Source organism: Danio rerio, chromosome 16 (assembly GCF_049306965.1).
Source record: "Danio rerio strain Tuebingen ecotype United States chromosome 16, GRCz12tu, whole genome shotgun sequence".
Classification (NCBI taxonomy): domain Eukaryota; kingdom Metazoa; phylum Chordata; class Actinopteri; order Cypriniformes; family Danionidae; genus Danio; species Danio rerio.
The window spans coordinates 49,263,383-49,282,770 of record NC_133191.1 but is presented as its reverse complement, the minus strand read 5'-3'; the positions used below and the strand labels follow the sequence as shown (position 1 = coordinate 49,282,770).

Below are 19,388 nucleotides of genomic sequence, written 5' to 3'. Positions count from 1 at the left end.
TTACCCACGTTTGTAGTTCTAATCGAATTCACATCCAAAGCGGAATGCACTGCGGGCAATGACAGCGGTTAGAGTATGGATGGTTCTACACTTAAAAAAATTTGACTGGAAATAGTTAACCATCCGGGAACCTTTTGCATACTCTTTTCAACATGCTACAATTTGGGACATACTAATTCTATTTTCAAATACTATTTAGGACAGATAGTATGCGAATTGGGACACAGCAACTGACTGCAAGCAACTCTCTTGATTTAAGCCTAAAATCTGTAATCAGTCCAAGAAAATTTACAGCCATAATGGTAGACATCCATTATCAAAATGCATTTCGCTCTCCCTGTGGCATTATTGTGCATTTGTGCTGTTTATATAGTCATTTTGTGTCTCTGATAGTGCTGTATAAACACACACACACACACACACTGAAGAGCACCTGGAGCGCACTGAATGCACAGCAGGACTAGAGTGGGAGTTTGTCTCATTAGTGTTTAAATCCCCTGAAGAAAAGGGAAAAATAAAAGACCTACATCTTTTCCGATGTGACTTTGTGAAGTAGAAACAGCCTCTTCTTTGTGCTTTTAGCAAAATATGAAATTTTCTGCCATTTACCACACTTTCACCATGGTGATTTTTGAAGTGTTATTCATTCAATTAGTGATTTACCTTACAATTCCAACTAATTCATTTGGCTTATACAGTTGAAGTCAGAATTATTAGCCCCCCTGAATTATTAGCGCCCCTGTTTATTTTTTTCACCAATTTCTGTTTGATGGAGGGAAGATTGTTTCAGCACATTTCTAACGGATTCATTTTATCTTTGACATAATGACAGTAAATAATATTTTACTTTATATTTTTCAAGACATTTCTATACAGCCTAAAGTGACATTAAAAGGGTTAACTGGGTTAATAAGGTGAACTAGGCAGGTTAGGGTAATTAGGCAAGTTATTGTATAACGATGTTTGTTCTGTAGATTATCGAAAAAAATAGCTAAAAGGGGCTAATGATTTTGTCTCAAAAATGGTTTTTAAAAAATTAATAACTGCTTTTATTCCAGCCGAAATAAAACAAATAAGACTTTCTCCAGAAGAAAAAATATTATCAGACATACTGTGAAAATTTCCTTGCTCTGTTAAAAATAATTTGTGAAATATTTAAAAAAATCAAATCAAAAGGGGGCTAATAATTCTGACTTCAACTGTATGTAATGTAAATGTAATGTGTATTTATATAGCGCATTTATTGTGTATGGCCATACACCCAAAGCGCTTCACAATCATGTATGTCTGTAATTAAAGAATACTTTGCTACTGTACCTTTCATAAGTTTGGAATAATTACGAGTGTAACGGAGGCCAGCTAGTAAAGTGCTATGCAGGTAAACTTCACTCCTCTGACCTCAAAAGATGCTCTAGTGACAGACGCTAGAGGCCATGGTCTTCAGCCTCCTTGTTAGAGCAACCAACTTCCATACAATGGTTTAATCCCAGCTCAGACCAGGTTGGGTTACACATGGGGGCTCGTCCAGGATGGGGGGAGTGAGGTTTAGTGGGGTGAGTGTAACGGAGGCCAGCTAGCGAGGTGCTATGCAGGTAAACCTCACTCCTCTGACCTCAAAAGGTGCTCTACCGACAGATGCTAGAGACCATGGTCTTTAGCCTCTTTGTTAGAGCAACCAACTTCCATACTGCTGGTTTGATCCCAGCTCAAGCTAGGTTGGGTGCAGTAGGACCGGTGGGTTACGCGATCAATAAATGCTTTTCTACAAAGTCTCTTATAGTCTCCTCCAAGACTGCATTTACAGTTGAAATCAGAATTATTAGCCCTCCTGAATTATTAGCCCCCACTGATCATTTCAGTATGGCCATGTCATTGGCTCATGAACATTTCGTGCTTGTTATCAAGCGATTTCAGATCTGTAACAAGAGGCAATTCAATTCTAAAACAGCTATCATAACATTATTCATCAATACGTGGCTCTTTTTTTTGATTTTCAGAAGAAATTAAAAATGGAAAAAAAAAACAGGAAATTGCTATTGTTCATCCCTCAAAATGGTCCATATTTTCCCTCTTTTTCTGTTTAACAGAAATAAGTTTTTTTTCAACACATTTCTAAACATAATAGTTTTAATAATTGATTTTTTTGTATTTTTGTCATGATGACAGTACATAATATTTTACTAGATATTTTTCAAGATACTAGTATTCAGCTTAGTGACATTTAAAGACTTTAGGCTAATTAAGCAAGTTAGGGTAATTAGGCAAGTATTTTTTTTAAAGAGGGTGAAACATAATGACCTCTAAATGGTTTTAAAGAAATTTAAAACTGCTTAAATTCTCTAGAAGAAAAAATATTATAGGAAATACTGTAAAAAAAAATCCTTGCTCTGTTAAACATCATTTGTAAAATGTCTGAAATAGAAAACAAAAATCACAGGAGAGCTTATCATTTTGACTTCAACTGTGTGTGCATATATAAAAACTCAAATTTGTTTAAAATGAGTGGAGGGTGAGAAAATGATGATATAATTTATAGTTTTAAATGATTTAAACTGTTTAAGTGACAAAAACAGATTTGTTTGCTACACTTTTGCGATGTTGCTTTCACTCTTGACATTTACTAAATTACTAGATACTCTAAAAGTGTAAAAGAGTTACAGTTACTGTTAAACACATGACCAATGAGGGAAATCAAGGACAAAACCCTTCACAATGGTTCAGTCACCAAAACATTGTTTCATATCCCTGCAGCATGAGCGAACTTCCTCATTGCTTTACATAATAAGAGTGATTAGTGAGACATAAGGGGTCAACAATTACTTTATTTGAAGCTTCTTATTGTTCAATTTATTTATAATTTTTAAAAAAGTAAATGAAATGATTTACATCTGAAATAAATGATGTTATTTTGAATGAATGTTTATTAATAAAAATAATCCTATTCTGATCATTTCTGAAGGATCGTGTGACACTAACGCCTGGAGTAATGATGCTAAAAATTCAGCTGACATCACAGGATTAAAGTACATTTATAAAACAATTTTAAAAAGAACAAACTTTTACTTTGACAATATTATGTTGCTTCTTTTTTTTTTTAGTTTTTAATATTTTTAGAAAAATTTTATTATCAATATTATTAGTCCCCTTAATCAATATATTTTTTTCAACTGTCTACAGAACAAACTGAAGTGGTGAAAATGAACGTTTGTTATAGGCTTCGTAAGTGGGTGTGGCAAAATGGCTTGACAGCGCCACCTATCCACATTTGACGAAGTGGCCCCAGAGCTGTTTTATGCACACTTACGAAAATTGACACACACATAAAACATGCTAATACCTACCAAAAAGTCTCTTGGAGCGAAGTCTCAAAACCAACAGGAAGTCAGATTTTTTTAACTTCCTCTGCTGAAAACGTGCACTTTGATGCTTTGCCACGAAACAGAAAGTTGTTAAGTCAGGCATGCATTGTCTGACTTGCTTCAAAATTCACACGTTTGATAAGAGTCCTGAGCTGAAGACATCCACATTCCAATATTGAGTCGCAGTCAGAGTCCTGCTGACAGAAGGAAGTTATTTATATATATATATATATATATATATATATATATATATATATATATATATATATATAGCTCAAATTATTATTGTCCACTGTTCTCTGTCAGTCTTAGGCCAGGTGGTGAGCCTGGGTGCGAGGTCCCTTTCATTGCTGCTTGCAGCTTTAATTCACTTTCATTATTGCTCTCTAATAATTATCTATGCATGCAACTTGTTTTACATGCAGTGCATTTTTTATGCACGACTCTCTCCCCTACGGAATCAAAACAAAAATGACTAAATTTGATCTTATTTTCTTAATGAATAAATTCATTCTAAATAGAGCTAGTTAAGCCATCTGGTGAAATCGTACTCGTATCACAATATAAATCAGAGAAAAAGAAAATATCGCAATGTTCGATTCTTTTCAATATTATGCAGCCCTACTGGAATGGATTTCTTTATGTGTAAAATATCAATGTAAAACCATGCCCAGTTCCCACTAAACGTGTGTTTGTGCTTGTTTGAACTTCTTCACACCTCCATAAATTAATGTCTGCTCTTTACACCTCCAGCTTCAGTTTGCCAACGAGCAGAGCGATGCCAGCTGGACCTCGGGCAGTGCCAAAGATCTGGTTTTCCTCGTGCAGGTGTCCTGCCAGGTGAGTGGGCGCACATTCACCAGACGCCGCTAATTATAAACAACCCCTCCTGCCACAGAAATAAAAGCACCACTGACCAAATCAAAACGACACCTCCTTTTGCATCTTCTTGTTTGTTGATTTCTCCCTCCCTTCATCCTCTCTCTCTTCTCTCTGCCCCTATTTCCCCATCTCTCCTTTCCTTCCTGTGAAATCTAGGGTAAGACGTGGATGGTGCGGCGTTCGTATGAAGAGTTTCGGACGCTGGATGCCCACCTGCATCAGTGCATTTATGACCGCCGCTACTCGCAGCTCTTAGCACTGCCTGCCCTTTGCGAGATCGGAGACCGGCTGGAGGTGAGGTCTAATACTCTGGAGATTATTGCTACTTTTATCAGTAGCTTGTGTTTTATTGCTAGCACCGTTAGCTGCTCTCTATTGAGGTCGTCGGGTGGTTATGTAGGTTGGTGTCCAGCTCCTTGGGGATGGACTATGCTGGGAAAGACGCCACTTAATCTTTCACATGTCATTTTTAATTGTTTTTTCATTTGTCAGGAGACTGTTTATATACTGTAGGCTGTAATTACATTTAGATACTAACATTGTGGTTGGCATTGTGGTTATTGATTTTATACTTTGAATATTTCGAATGCAATTGACCAAATGATCTTTGATCTTCAGTGTCACATGATCCTCCAGAAATAATTGTGATATACTGATTTGATGCACAAGTAATATTTTAGTGTTGACAATAGTTAAAAAATTTTTGGAAAAACTTGAAATGAAAATCATTTAAAAAATAATATGTCTTTACTTTCACTTTTGACCAATTTAAAGTATCCTTGCTGAATAAATGTTAATTTCTTTAAAAATATGTACAGTTAAATTTAGAATTATTAGCCCTCCTGAATTATTAGCCCCCTATATATTTTTCCCCAATTTTTATTCAACAGAAAGAAGATTTTTTGAACGCATTTATAAATATAATAGTTTTCATTTCATAATTTCTTATCTGGCCTTTTATTCAAAAGTCATTGAATAACAGTGGTTTGTTCTGTAGGCAATCGAAAAAATATTGTTTAAGGGGGCTAATAATTTTGACCTTAAAATAAAAAATAAAAATAAATAAAAACTGCTTTTATTCTAGCTGATATAAAACAAATAAGACTTTTTCCGAAAGAAACAAATATTAGAAGAAATACTGTGAAAAGTTCCTTGCTCTGTTAAACATATTTTGGGAAATATTTGAAAAAGATCATTTGTTACAACTGAGGTATGCAGAAGAGCATCTCTGAATGCACAACACGTCCAACCTTGAGGAGGATGGGCTACAGCAGCAGAAGATCACACCGGGTGCCACTCCTGTCAGCTAAGATCAAGCAACTGAGGCTACAATTCACACAGACTCACCAAAATTGGACAATAGAAGATTGAAAAAATGTTGCCAGGTCTGATGAGTCTCCATTTCTGCTGCGACATTCGGATGGTAGGGTCAGAATTTGGCGTCAACAACATGAAAGAATGGACCCACTCTGCCTTGTATCAACAGTTCAGGTTGTTGTTGGTGGTGTAATGGTGTGGGGGACATTTTCCTGGCACACTTTTGGCCCATTAGTACCAATTGACCATCGTGTCAACACCACAGCCTACCTAAATATTGTTGTTGACCATGTCCATCCCTTTATGACCACAGTGTACCCATCTTCTGATGTCTACTTCCAGCAGGATAACACACCATGCCATAAAGCGCAAATCATCTCAGACTGATTTATTGAACATGACAATGAGTCCACTGGCCTCCACAGTCACCAGAACTCAATCCAATAGAGCACCATTGGGATGTGGTGAATTGGGAGATTCGCATCATGAATGTGCATATGACAAATCTGCAGCGACTGCGTGATGCTATCATGTCAATATGGACCAAAATCTCTAAGGAATATTTCTTGTACCTTGTTGAATCTATGCCACAAAGGATTAAGGCAGTTCTGAAGGCAAAAGGGGGTATAAGTAAGGTGTACCTTAAAAAGTAGCCAGTGAGTGCACAGGATATTCTAATAAATCAAACAAGTTTGAGTTTGTCATCTGAATATCTTAAATTGTGTTAAACCTGGAGCACTGTTTTAATGTATTATTCGCTAGTGATAACATTGAGAAGTCTTTAACTGCTTTAATGGTGTTTGAACTTGTATGTTTGTTCTTGTAGATCCTAACACCACTGTTGTCAGAGTATCTAAACCGTCTCACCATGATTGTGGACAATAAGCTGAACTGTGGGCCGGTTCTCACTTGGATGGAGGTAAGAGACAAACAGGGGGCCGTAAACATGTATTAAAGCAGTAAAATATTGACACATAGAGAAGTAAATGAAACTTACAGGCCAACCTTTTCTCAAAATAACTTCTTTTTGGAACAATAAAAATATTGTATTCATATGCATTGCAAGCAATTTGTATTTGAGTGCTGTCATGTCTCAGATCCCAATATAAACATAATAACATGGCAGTATCTGTTGTTTCAATAAGATAACTGTAATCTTGCTGTGAGATTTCAGCTGCACGAATTCATGCATAATTAGTTAAATGACTTTTTCTTCTCATTATAGATTGACAACCATGGCAACAGGTTCCTGCTGAAAGAGGAAGCATCTTTAAACGTCCCTGCCATCGCCGCAGCTCACGTCATCAAGCGCTACACTGCTCAGGCTAGCGATGAGATCTCCATTGAGGTGTGCAGACCACTTGTGGTTTATCTTGTGATCATGCATTTCATTTTATTTCCTCTGCTTGCACCGTTCAGTGTCGAGAGTGAGACCTAATGCAACCACAAACTTCAAACTCTTCCAAAAGACCTTGTACCCAGTTTGAGGTCTGCCTTTCTCTTGTCCTGCCCTTATTCGGCACATGCATGCACAGCCTACCTGGTCCTGGGACACCGTTTCATTCTCTGCTTTTCCTCATCTTCCTCCTCTATTAGCTCTATTCCTGTCCCCCCTCCCTACACACTGCTCCATATACAGCGTCTCTTTCTGGGCCAGAGAATGGGGTGACCCAAACTTAGAACACATTGAGGTCCCTTCTCTCAGTTTCTCTTGCTCTCACTCTCTTTCTGTCAGTCTGCCTGTCACACTTCACACTTCCTACATGACATCATTTATTTAGCTAGCAGCAACCACATACCAATGCCGTAGCAACCTCGCGAACACACTTTGAAACCACCTAAACAACCATCTTATCATCCAAGCATCATAGCATCTATCCACTTAATCCTATTTGTGTTTTAAAGCTCAACAAACAGGCAGTTAAATAAATACAGTCTGTTAGAAACCACAACAACCACTGCCAAAGTTTTAGCAACCATCCCAAACAACCCAGCTGCTACCCAGAAATGCCTAAGCAATCTTTTCTAGTACCTTTACAGCCACTTTGTAATGATCGTTGTCATTATGAAGTGTCATGTGGTCTGTCTAATGTTTGAAACCTCTAGAAAGCATTTGAATGGATAACATAGCCACCACCCAGAATGACCTTTCAGCCCTCTAGTAACACACTACCAACCATGTAGTAATGCTGCTTATTTGTTGAGTCTTCAAATTTGTCCAATTTCATAGTTACCCATCCAAGACCCTTCGAAACCACAATTACAAATGGTAGCAGCTACTTAGTAGTTTGCATCTACAAGCACCTAGCTTGAACCACATAGTTCAACATTCATATGGGAAACCACCAAAACAATCATCTTAACATCTAAACATCATAGCATCCATCCAATCCTATTTGTAACTACTTGTGTTCTAAATCTCAACAAACAGACATTTAAATAAATACAGTCTGTTGAAAACCATACCAACCACTGCCAAAGCCTTAGCAACCACCCACAACCACCCAACTGCTATTCAGAATATGGTTTCCGCTACATTCATTCTTCCATGGCGGGGCGCCACAACAAAATTGGTCCCGCCACAGCTACATTACAGCTTTTCATTCAAAACATTCAGTCCTGTTTTTTTTTTTTTTTAATAGCGGGTAATGATTGCACCAAAACGTATTAAAAGGTAAGTTAATTATAACAGCGCAAACTTTTCTGTAACCGTAGTTAACCCTTTAAGGTGACGTGCTGACTGACTGACAGGTGCGTGATGCTTGAGGCCAGCAAACACTTCGTATAGCCGTTGCACTTTACTTCAGGACGCATTAATACCGCTCTGTAGGTCTATTGGAGACATTTATAAATATTCCTAACAAATCTAATAAATGTTGGAGACATACTTGTTACATAAACGCACTAAATTGCATTTCAGCAGTGTTTATTTGAGAGCACACAAGAAGATCTGCGCTTGAGCGGCTTATATTTGAGGGAGTGTGCAAGAAGTTTTGTGCACGAGCAGAGGAAATTGGCGCGCAAGCAAAGAGATTTGCATGCTATAGGCTATTACATAAATGAGATCTCGACTTGTAATACTGCGCTCACGACGTGTCATTGAAATAATGCCATAGGTAGTTCTGTGTAAAATAGGCCTACCACCACAGCTGGGAAAAATCTTAGAGAAAACACTGTAGAAACACCATGGCAATCTCTTATAGTATCCTTACAACTACTTTGTAATAGGAATGCTCCAATCAATCGGTCGGAGATCAGTAATGGCTGATAATCACATTTTATGACTCGATCGGTACTTACTAATCTGGCCGATCACATGAACCAAAGTGTTCATTTACAGGTTTGCAAGCAGAGGAAGATCGGTATTAAATTCTTATGCATCAAATATGCACTCCAAACTTTTTTTTGATTGAGACATCACACGTAAGCTGATAATTTTGACTTCAACTGTAAGTGTGTCTGTTTGCACACTGATTGCTTGAGTCTTTGTTCCTCTTTCTAAAGGTTGGTGATATTTTGTCAGTGATTGACATGCCGCCCAAAGAGGACACTACATGGTGGAGAGGAAAGCATGGATTTCAGGTACTGTTCTTAATCTCAGATCCTCATTTCCCCCCCTTTTTAGTAAAACAGACAACTCTGAGTCCAGCTCTCCCATCTTTGTTCTTCAGGTTGGCTTCTTTCCCAGTGAATGTGTGGAGTTAATCAATGAGAAGATGCCGCAGTCGGTCAGCGCTCCTGTCAGTAAGCAAGGTATAACACACAGTCTTCACTGTATAGGGATCAAGAGTGGACTGGCAGTAGAAAGAGCTGTGATGTGTTTTGCGACCGGATTTTCTCTCTTCATTTTGTTGGAGGTTGCAATGGAGCCACTAAAATTGTGTGTTGCCTGTGTTTACATATGATAAACATTATACACCTAAACCAGAAACAAACACTTATTTGAAACGATCAGACTTTTAATCAGCTTGGCCCAAAAAATGTGTGTATCACTTGAGCATTATCAAACAGCACAGTTCTCTGATACAAACGACAAATGTCTTTGGGATTTAAAACTTATGTAGGAGTAATTTCAGAGCGATTACAGTATTTTTGGTTTAGGGCATATCGGCTTCTGTCCATTTTATACCAGTTTTATTTTATAATTTTAAGTTTGTTTTTGTTTTCTATATGTATTTTGATTTAGTTTGAAAGTCTGACACTTTAGTTTTTTTGTGAAATAGTTTTTTATTTTCCCTTTATATTTCTGTTAGTTTTTTTGTTCAAATTAAATATTTTTTAAATACAATAAACTATTTATTTCATTGGCCACTAGCTGTTTTTTTTTAAACTTTTTTTAAAATTACTATTTATTTTAATTGAAGGTAAAATATTTTAGTCTATTATTTTTCATGTATTATAACAACCCTGGTTTATACTAAATACCTTTAAGGTGCTGCATTGTATAAGATTTGTTTAATTATTAAAAACATTTTACAATGGTAATGAGATGATGCTTGTGGTTATCATGATCTATAAATGTATGAAAATATTTCTTAACATTTTTTGTGATTGAACAATCTGTTAACCTCTTAACTAAAGCTGTCTAGCTATATTTTTAGGAGACAACATTTTCATATTAGCCTCTTGAGTTTAGCAGGGGAGTCTTCAGGTAGCATGAACATGAAGATTACTGGGTTTATTTATCGAGAAACAATATTAAATAAACATAACTTCCATGGTGGTAAAAATAAAATGTCAAGGTACAATGTAATTGAAAAAAAACTGTTGCTCTCCCCACCTCTAGCTCTGCTCTCGTAAACAAGGCCAATCCATTCTCATATGAACTTAAGCGTCATAGAGTCACGTAATGGAGGAGGAGCCACTCATTTACATAATGGTTAGCCCAATGATTAATCATAAAAATATGATTAAGCATAAATAATTAAATAAATTTTTTTATGAAAATGAATCGTGTAAACAATCAGTTATTAAATATGGCTCCTACAGCTTATATCTTTCTCTGTAGAACTTACTGCAACTTTTACTCCTGCTCTTAAATTTCAATTTGGAGCCTTCATACAGATCAAGAATATTTGAAAAAGTGTTGTATCAATAGTGATTATTTTGTTGTCCTTCATTGGCCGTTTCTCTGTTTCAGAGGTAGATCTGATGAGCTCCAAACCTGGTGCTACCAACACAACTGGACCTTCCTCTCCAACATCAGGTATGTCAATGCTTCTTATGTTTCAGTTGGTGCAATCAAGACAAAGTCAAGACCTATGGGCATATTTACACCTGATCTTAAGATGTGTGTTGTTGTTGTTTTTCAATCGATCACAAGTGTATGATTGGTGTATATGATGTGTAAGTGAAATGTTTTGAATTTATTGACTTTCTACCACCAAGTATACAAAAATACAGTATCAGGGTGTTCATGGGGTCTTAAAAAGTATTAAAAGTTGATAAGTCAATGTAGAGAAATTTAAGGCCCTTAAAGTCATACATGCTGTTTTACAATGTATTACATGTTTTGTAATTTTATGATTACACAATGTACGCTCACCGGCCACTTTATTAGGAACACCTTACTGGTATCGGGTTGGACCCTCTTTTGCCTTCAGAACTTCCTTAATCATTTGTGGCATAGATTCAACAAGGTACTGGAAATATTCCTCAGAGATTTTGGTCCATATTGACATGATAGCATCACACAGTTGCTGCAGATTTTTTGGCTGCACATCCATGATGCAAATCTCCCATTCCACCACATCCCAAAGGTGCTCTATTGGATTGAGATCTGGTGACTGTGGGGGCCATTTGAGTACCATGAACACCACCAGACTGAACCGAAAATCCCAGTAGATAAGCAGTTTTTGAAATACTCAGACCAGCCCGTCTGGCACCAACAACCATGCCACGTTCAAAGTCATTAAAATGACAAAACCGTTGTACCTAAAAAAGTGACGGGTGTGTGTATAGTTTTATGCAAAGTTTGCCTGAATTTAATCTGCGAATATCGGGATGCTTTGTGATTTATCAAATCGATAAAATTTAGCTAGGTATGACATCACACTGCTTTGTTTACTGCAGTAACCAAGGCAACATCGTTATTTCTGCATTTCTATAGGCGCCCCCTGCTGGATTAGCATTTTTATTCAGTTTACGAATAATGTTTTAGTTTTGGATTAGTTTCTTACAATCAGTATTTATTAAATATTTAAGTTAAATTGTCGCCAGTCTTACGCATTGTAAATAAAAATGCTCATGAGGCCTTAAAATGTAAATAAATGGTCTTTATAAAGGTGTTAAGGTATTTAATTTCACTCTCTGATTACTGTATACAAAAATACATTCTCCCAAAATGCTTTTCTCTCATGCTCATATAGAGGAATGTGTTTGAACAGCCAGAACATGCGTGGTGGAGGCTTGAGTTATTAATATGCAGCTGATAGAGTGAGAGAATGTGTGTTTCCTGTCTTTGTGGCTGTAAGCTGCATTCAGCAGCAACATCTTCATTAATAGCAAAGCTGTAAGTTTAAGTGCTTCAAAAATAGCAATGACGCATCGCTCTACTGCTTATGTTCCACGGCTCTTTTAAAACGGTAGTGAAACTGTTTTATTAGAACAGCATTGGGTCTGTCAAGTTTCAGTAAGAGCGTGTGCTTGTGAAACAAAGATACAACTTTTAAAAAATATTCTTTCTCATTTTTGAGAATGCATTCGTGGATTTGGGTTCTTTTGTTCTTGCAGTTTTAAGTAAACAGAGTATAAAATAAATCATTTGGCAGAGTTTTTCTATACCAGGGGTGCCCAAACTCTGTCCTGCAGGGCCAGTGTCCTGCTTATTTTAGTTCCAACTTCAATTAAACACATCTGAACAGCTAATCCAGCTGTTTCTAGCTGTACAAGAAACTTTCAGAGAGGTTTGCGGAAGGAAGTTGGAGCTATTAACTATTGCTGGACACCGGCCCTTCAGGACCGAGTTTGGGCACCTCTGATCTATATTACACTGTAATGCCATCAACTAATGAGACTGCACATTCGTTTAGTGAAAAACTTCAATCAGAATCAAGTATTTAACAACCATTTAAATATAATTATATTCATACACAACCATTAAAACAATAAAAATAATTATTAAAATGATTATTATTATTTCAGTATGCCAGCATTCAAGAGTTTGGCTTTGATAAGATGCAACAAAATAATGCTTGTTAATGTTTTAAAATATAATTTAATTTCAGCATCATTACTCCAGTCTTCAGTGTCACATGGTCTTTCAAAATTAATTCTTATTCGCTGCTCAAATTATTTATTTTTTTAGCTTTTTCAATTATAGTTGGATTAAATGGGTTGTTCATTTATTATTACACATACTAATGTAGGTTATAAATGTTTCTGTGTACTGTGTTCAGACTTTTGAACTTAAAGTATTATATATCAGCAGTACTCTATTGATATTTTAAACCTACATTATATTTAAAACCTGTATTGCTATTCAAAACCCCTAGTTGTAAATAGCTGAAACATCGCACAGTTCTAGTAGTTTCCCAAAAAAAAAAAAAAAACACATGCTTTGGTTGCTCTGTGGCTCAGCTGATGTTTTCAAGGTTACTTTGAGGCATTGAAAGTCACTATAGTCAAAACAAAAGCGCTGTTACTACTTTTTCCACAAATTTAACCCTTTAAAACGGAACTAATCGAAAAGCTCTTCAGAAAGACCCTGCAGTGTTACCATGGGTTATTACAAGAACTTTAAACTTTATTACACAGGCTGTTTCTCAATTCCAAGAACACGTGGAGACCATTCTTACCAAGTTTCTTTGGAAGAACGAACTCGGGGGACCATGGGCACACAGAAAGTGTCCTGTGAGAAATGAGATGCTGGGTTCTTTCAGATGGTTACATGATCTTCATGTATTCATTCATTCATTTTCCTTTGGCTTAGTTTATTATCAGAAGTCGCCATAGCAGAATAAACCGACTACTTATCCAGCAAATGTTTTACACAGCTGCAACCAGGCCCGGATTAAGAATTCAGAGGCCCCTGGGCACAATGTCTTGTAGGCCCCCTACCTGGTCGTACCCCTATTGTTAAATTAAAAAATAAGAATAACATAATGTTTTTAAAATAATACTAATCTATAACGTATTGCCTGCATTTTTAAAGTAAATGATACACAGTACATATATTTCTAGTCTACAAAGATTCAACGTATTTTTAAAGCATTGAAAGCACACTTTGAAAAGAAAACTATTAAAACTACTGAAAATTAATGGATTTTAATATACTTGTTCAAGTTCACTCAAGCAGAACAAAAAAATTATATTTAAGGATATGTTTCATGTATAACTTCTACAAACTTAAAATGCATCTGATTTGGATATAACACCTCTCCAATCCTGTTCTATGAATCTGAGTCTTCTATAATACAGGCACTTATTAATGATTCCTACTTGTCTTACTTGTGATGAAGAGTAGGCATGTGGTATGAAGTGGGAAAAAAAAGAAAAATTTGTTCATCTGACGCTGAATTCAAACGGGGTTCATGATCGAACACAACTAAATAAGTTGCCATGCGCTTTTCGAGCTACGCCGCTCGCGCTGCTGTATGTCTTTCTCTTTAGTTATGTTTTCTCTGTCAATGAAAAGGTGATGGGCGGGAATCACTCTATTAGCTTATTCCAACAAGGTGGGCTATTTGCATTTAGCCTAGATAGACCCAAAATCCGCATCAATATATATATATATATATATATATATATATATATATATATATATATATATATATATATATATATATATATATATATAAAACATGGAAAAAAAACCTTACAAATGTACTTTACACAATAAAATAGATTTAAACAAGTTTTAGCAAATAAACACCCTTAATGTGTTCGTGCCTTTTTTAAGATTTTCATGTTAATGTTTACTTACACCATCTCCTGAGATGAAAAAGTTATATATCGGAACTTTAATAATAAATCTAAATAAAATACTGCGCTTCCCACCTCCTTTATTCAGCCGCAATTACTTCTGGGACTTCTCAAGCGAGTTTTGCGCTCAAGTCTGCATCGATGCATGCAGGAACTTCCACGCATCCTTCATTCTTGAGGTCAATTGAACTTTGGCAGTTGATGATGACATTACTGAAGAAATACATATTGAGAAACAGCCATAATGTCTATGTAAAATCAAAATTTACAATGTTTTTTTTACTAGCACACATTGCTGTTTATTTTTTATTTTTAATTAATCCGCTAAGTTAATCTACTGAAAAATTATTTATTTTGGTGATCTTCAATCAAAGTCTAAACATTTGCTTATGGATTTGGAGTGGCTTTTTATTCACTTATTTATTATTACTTTGCATTTCTTCCTATGTTTCTGACTTAAGGCAGTAATATACTTTTTCATAGTTATAATAATGTGCACAGCTTCGCTATTACTGAATTTATCAATGAAGGTATGCAACAATATCGTTTACAAAAACGCAGACGGATCATGACTTCAGCGCTAAACAAGTGGTTTAAATTATATGAATTTTCCTTATTTCTTTCCGTTTTATTTCAAATAATATATACGGTTAACATTTAAGGAAAGCCATCAAACTATGTCCATACATGCAAACCGGTTAATAAATATAGTAAAATCAGCATAACAGAGTCATCACGCTTAACGTAGCCTATTACCCAACCAATCATTTATCAGTGTTTGGAAAAAAAGTTAAATGTTCAACTTTTAAGATAGTAGCTAAATCTGTTACTTAGTTATATTTTAAGGCATTATTGTAGCCAGAAAAAAAGAGAGTCTATCTTTTTGCATAGATGGCATGCTATATAAAGTTTATTATTATTTTTAATGTAAAAAAAAAAGTCAAAATAAAATCGATATGCTAACTGTATTTTAGCCTACTGAATATTTTCTGGAGTTTAATTTTGCACAAGCAAATAGCAGTAAAGGCTAAATAACATTTTTTAAGTGTATCATTCAGCCTAGCTGCAGTGACGAGATTGATCCGCAACAAATCAACTTGCTCACGCACTACAATAAACCATAATGAACATATTTAACACTGTAAACTTGATTACGCAGGCCGATCATCTTTAAACTTAAAGTGTCCTAACTTGAGACTGCTGCTGCATAATGGGATGTTTCTTTTCACAACTGTAAATGTGCGCTTTAGCGATGTCAAAACGAAAGCTAACATTCAATTGTCAATTTTATAGCTTAATTTTAATAATATTAATAATAATGAATATAAAAAAATATAATATTAATTATAGTGTAGACTACTGTAGGACTGCGTATTGTTAAACTTCACATTTTTATTAGGCTACTATATTAACCTCTAACTTAAAAAACTAATGTAATGTAATGCAGGTCACAAATTCTTTCTGAGGGCTGTGCTGCCCCCAACCTCCCTGGAGGGCCAGGCCTGACCAATAACCTTACCGTTAGTTTGCTGTTAGGGAATGATGTGCAAAAACTAAAGCCCCGCCCACTACTTAAAATACCATTTGAGTTGTAATTACATAAACATACTTTATTTAAAGTCCACATGAACCATAAGTTGCTGAGACTTTTTAGTAATTAAATGATTATATTGTAATTAATGTAAATGAAGTTGCCATATGGTTCCTCATCCAATAAAGGGTTAAAGGTTGTTGTTCAGTCTAAGGTAATTGACAGCATCGTCTTCTAAAGAACTGTTTTGAATAGAGAGTTGATTAGGTTATAATATCTCTAACTCTAAAGATGTATTTGATGTTTCTGTCGATTGTGTTCTTCTTTTTCTCTCAGTTCTTCCTCCTTGGTTCCTAAACCTGGCTGGTAACAACTTCAGTGGACTCACACCAAACTAACATTTCTGTATCCGTTTGTTTCTAACGCCTTCTCTCCTCTCAGATTGTAACACAGATTGCGGCCGTTCATATTACAGCAGGCAGAAAGAGTGTAGGAGGTTTGGAGAGGATGAGTTTGCGTGTGTGTGAAGAAAGCAGAAATGTTGTATAAATCTTTCAAGTGTTCACGTGGGCCTCGTTTTCAAGCATCTGTTGAAGAATTGCAAGCCACTTGTTGTATAAATTAGAAGCTGTTAGTAGGGCTGTGAGGATTGATTTTGATTGTGTCTGATTTGTGTCGTATCGAACGTTTCCTAACCAGGCACAATGCAACCAAATAACAGCAACAAAGCAACTGTCACTATGTTGCATAAATCATTATAGAACAGAAACGTGGATACATTTTTCTTTTTCAAGCCTGGTTAGGACACTGTGGTGCGCAATTTCTAAACCGGCTGCTTATTACTTACAGTTGAAGTCAGAATTATTAACCCTCCTGAATTATTTGCCCCCCTCTATATTTTTTCTCCCCAATTTCTGTTTAACAGAAAGTTTTTTTTTTAAAACACCTTTCTAAACATAATAGTTTTAATTACTCTTTTCTAATAAGAGATTTATTTTATCTTTGCCATGATGACAGCACATAATACTTTACTAGATATGCTAATATTCAGCTTAAAGTGCAATTTAAAGGCTTAACTAGGTCAATATCTGCGGGATCGTAAAAACCTTAAATTAAAAACAAAATAATTTTAGGGCTTAAAAAGTCTTAAATCCACACAAATAATATGTTGTAGGTCTTAAATCATTTTAAACGGGACTTAATTCACTTATCCAATTTTCCTATGTAAAGCTATACCCAATTAGGTTGACACCCGCCCAATAACTAACAATATATTTCAATAAAAGTTTTAAGAGATGTTTATTAATTAACTCTGTTTACTTATTAATATGGGTTAATTATCTTCATTACAATAATATTTGTGTTTAATGTTTAAGGTTTAAAATTGGCCATTTAAACATTTTTTAAGCGTTTTGCCTTGTGTAGGTCTGAAAATTCATTCATTTTGGTCTTAAAATGGTCTTAAAAAGAATTTTAAAAATCTTAAATTTGACTTTATGAAACCTGATGAAACCCTGAATTAAGCAAGTTGGGCTAATTCACACCTGTTAGCATTGGGATGTTACATATGGGACTAGAAACACCCCCCACCTCAATATAATTCTCAGCATAATTCTCTTAAACAGCTTTTGCAACACTTTTGAGATCAGCTCTTTGATGCTAATTTCACTCATTGAAATGTTAGTGGGTTAGTAACTGGTGTTAGTAACTGTAAATTTACAAATAAAATAAATAAAAAAATTAATTAAACAAATAAGATTACAGGAGTTTTCTGGGTGAAATGACAAAACGGGAGTGTGGTGGGAGATGAGTCTGAAATACGGGAGACTCCAGGGAAATGTTGGCAGGTTTGGTTAAAAATAGGGGAGAATACTTAAACGGGATGATAGCTGGATAGAATGGTAAAATACAGGAGAATCCTGCCTAAAATGAGACGATTGACATGCAAATCATTGTATAACGATGGTTTGTTCTGTAGACAATTGGGGAAAAAATATTGCTTAAGGGGGCTAATAATATTGACCTTAAAATGTTTTTGTTTTTTTAATTTCAAAAACTGCTTTCATTGTAGCCAAAATAAATCAAATACGTCTTTTGTTTTCCAGAAGAAAAAATATAATAGGAAGTACTGTGAAAAAAAATCCATCCTTCGTTAATCATTGTTTGGGAAACATTTAAAAACTGAGGGCTAATCATTGTGACTTCAACTGCATGTAGCAGACATGTTGAAGTCTACTGTCTGGCTGCATAAAGCCCGCATTTAACCTGTTTAACCTACATTTATGTTTAATTCAGGTCATTGAATCTGAGGCTTGTGAGGTATCTATAGTGGTGGTTCTCAGGACTTAAGCATACTTCCAAGATGGATTAAAACATTATTTTGAAATAAGCTAAAGCTGCTGTTTGTAAGCTAAAATCACAATAATAGAAGTGGTTTAACTGCTTCTCTTTTTAATGTTCCTGTTGTGTTTTTTTAAGGTTCCTGATTTTGTTTCAGATGTCGCCTATACCATATGTGTAAATACAGCTAGTCCTGGTCTTAGTGATATGTTTCTATTAAAAATATATGTCAGATCTGTATCTTTTGAAAACGCAACATGTAAGAGTTAGAGATTTCTCAGATTAGTGCACTAGGTATTTTTTTAGGTGTTCATGCTTTGGTTTTCTTTTCTACAGGAGTCAAAACCATTTATGCAAATTGTAAACTGTAGAAATATTAGGATTATTGTGTATGTTTGGTTAAAATGTATTGTTTTATTCAGCCTGATACACATGTGGAGCATTTACCAAGTGATTTAGAGACTTCCAATCGCATTTATTTACATATCAAACATGAAAAAGCCTTTTCTAACTAAACGTAGGGGTTTTGAGTATATTAAATTAATTGTATTAAAGGGATAGTTCACCTAAAATGAAAATTCTGTCACTATTTACACACCCTTCACCTACTGTAAAATCTATTAGAGTTTCTTTGAATATCTACATTTAATTTAATAGTATTTTGTTCTATAAAAGTTGACAGTGCAAGCAGTATTATCCCTCAAGTTCGAAATATCATCTTTTGAGTTTACCAGAATCTTCTTTAAGGTTTAAAACCACTTAACGGAGAATAAGATATGGTGATTTTCATTTTTGGATGAACTATCCCTTTAAAGATACACAGTATCTATATGTTTGTTTACACACTTTTATTTCTAATTTATAAAAGGAATTATATTAAGGAATTCTGCTTAATTCTTAACTATTAACACATTTATTAAAGAATACATGATGTTATACTCAAAACCCTCTTATATGTGCATCTCAGCTCTCTGTGTGTGCAAATTGAACTCAGTCAAATGAACTGTATTTTACAGTAAGGAAATGGAGTACACCAT

The 19,388-nt window shown here is 35.2% G+C and overlaps 2 protein-coding genes across 14 annotated transcripts in view; one reads left to right on the top strand and one right to left on the bottom strand.

Annotated features, from left to right (window-relative positions):
- The window catches only part of LOC141378312 (uncharacterized), a 95,345-nt gene that overhangs the window by 18,816 nt on the left and 57,141 nt on the right, over positions 1 to 19,388 (bottom strand). The window lies entirely within an intron of this gene.
- The window catches only part of arhgap33 (Rho GTPase activating protein 33), a 94,973-nt gene that overhangs the window by 54,801 nt on the left and 20,784 nt on the right, over positions 1 to 19,388 (top strand). For all 13 annotated transcript variants that reach the window (XM_073926701.1, XM_005158402.6, XM_073926700.1 and 10 more), the window contains 7 exons: positions 4,113 to 4,199; positions 4,398 to 4,535; positions 6,385 to 6,477; positions 6,784 to 6,906; positions 9,063 to 9,140; positions 9,230 to 9,311; positions 10,699 to 10,764. In XM_073926701.1, the coding sequence (XP_073782802.1) occupies positions 4,113 to 4,199; positions 4,398 to 4,535; positions 6,385 to 6,477; positions 6,784 to 6,906; positions 9,063 to 9,140; positions 9,230 to 9,311; positions 10,699 to 10,764 (667 nt within the window). The remainder of the gene's footprint in view (positions 1 to 4,112; positions 4,200 to 4,397; positions 4,536 to 6,384; positions 6,478 to 6,783; positions 6,907 to 9,062; positions 9,141 to 9,229; positions 9,312 to 10,698; positions 10,765 to 19,388) is intronic.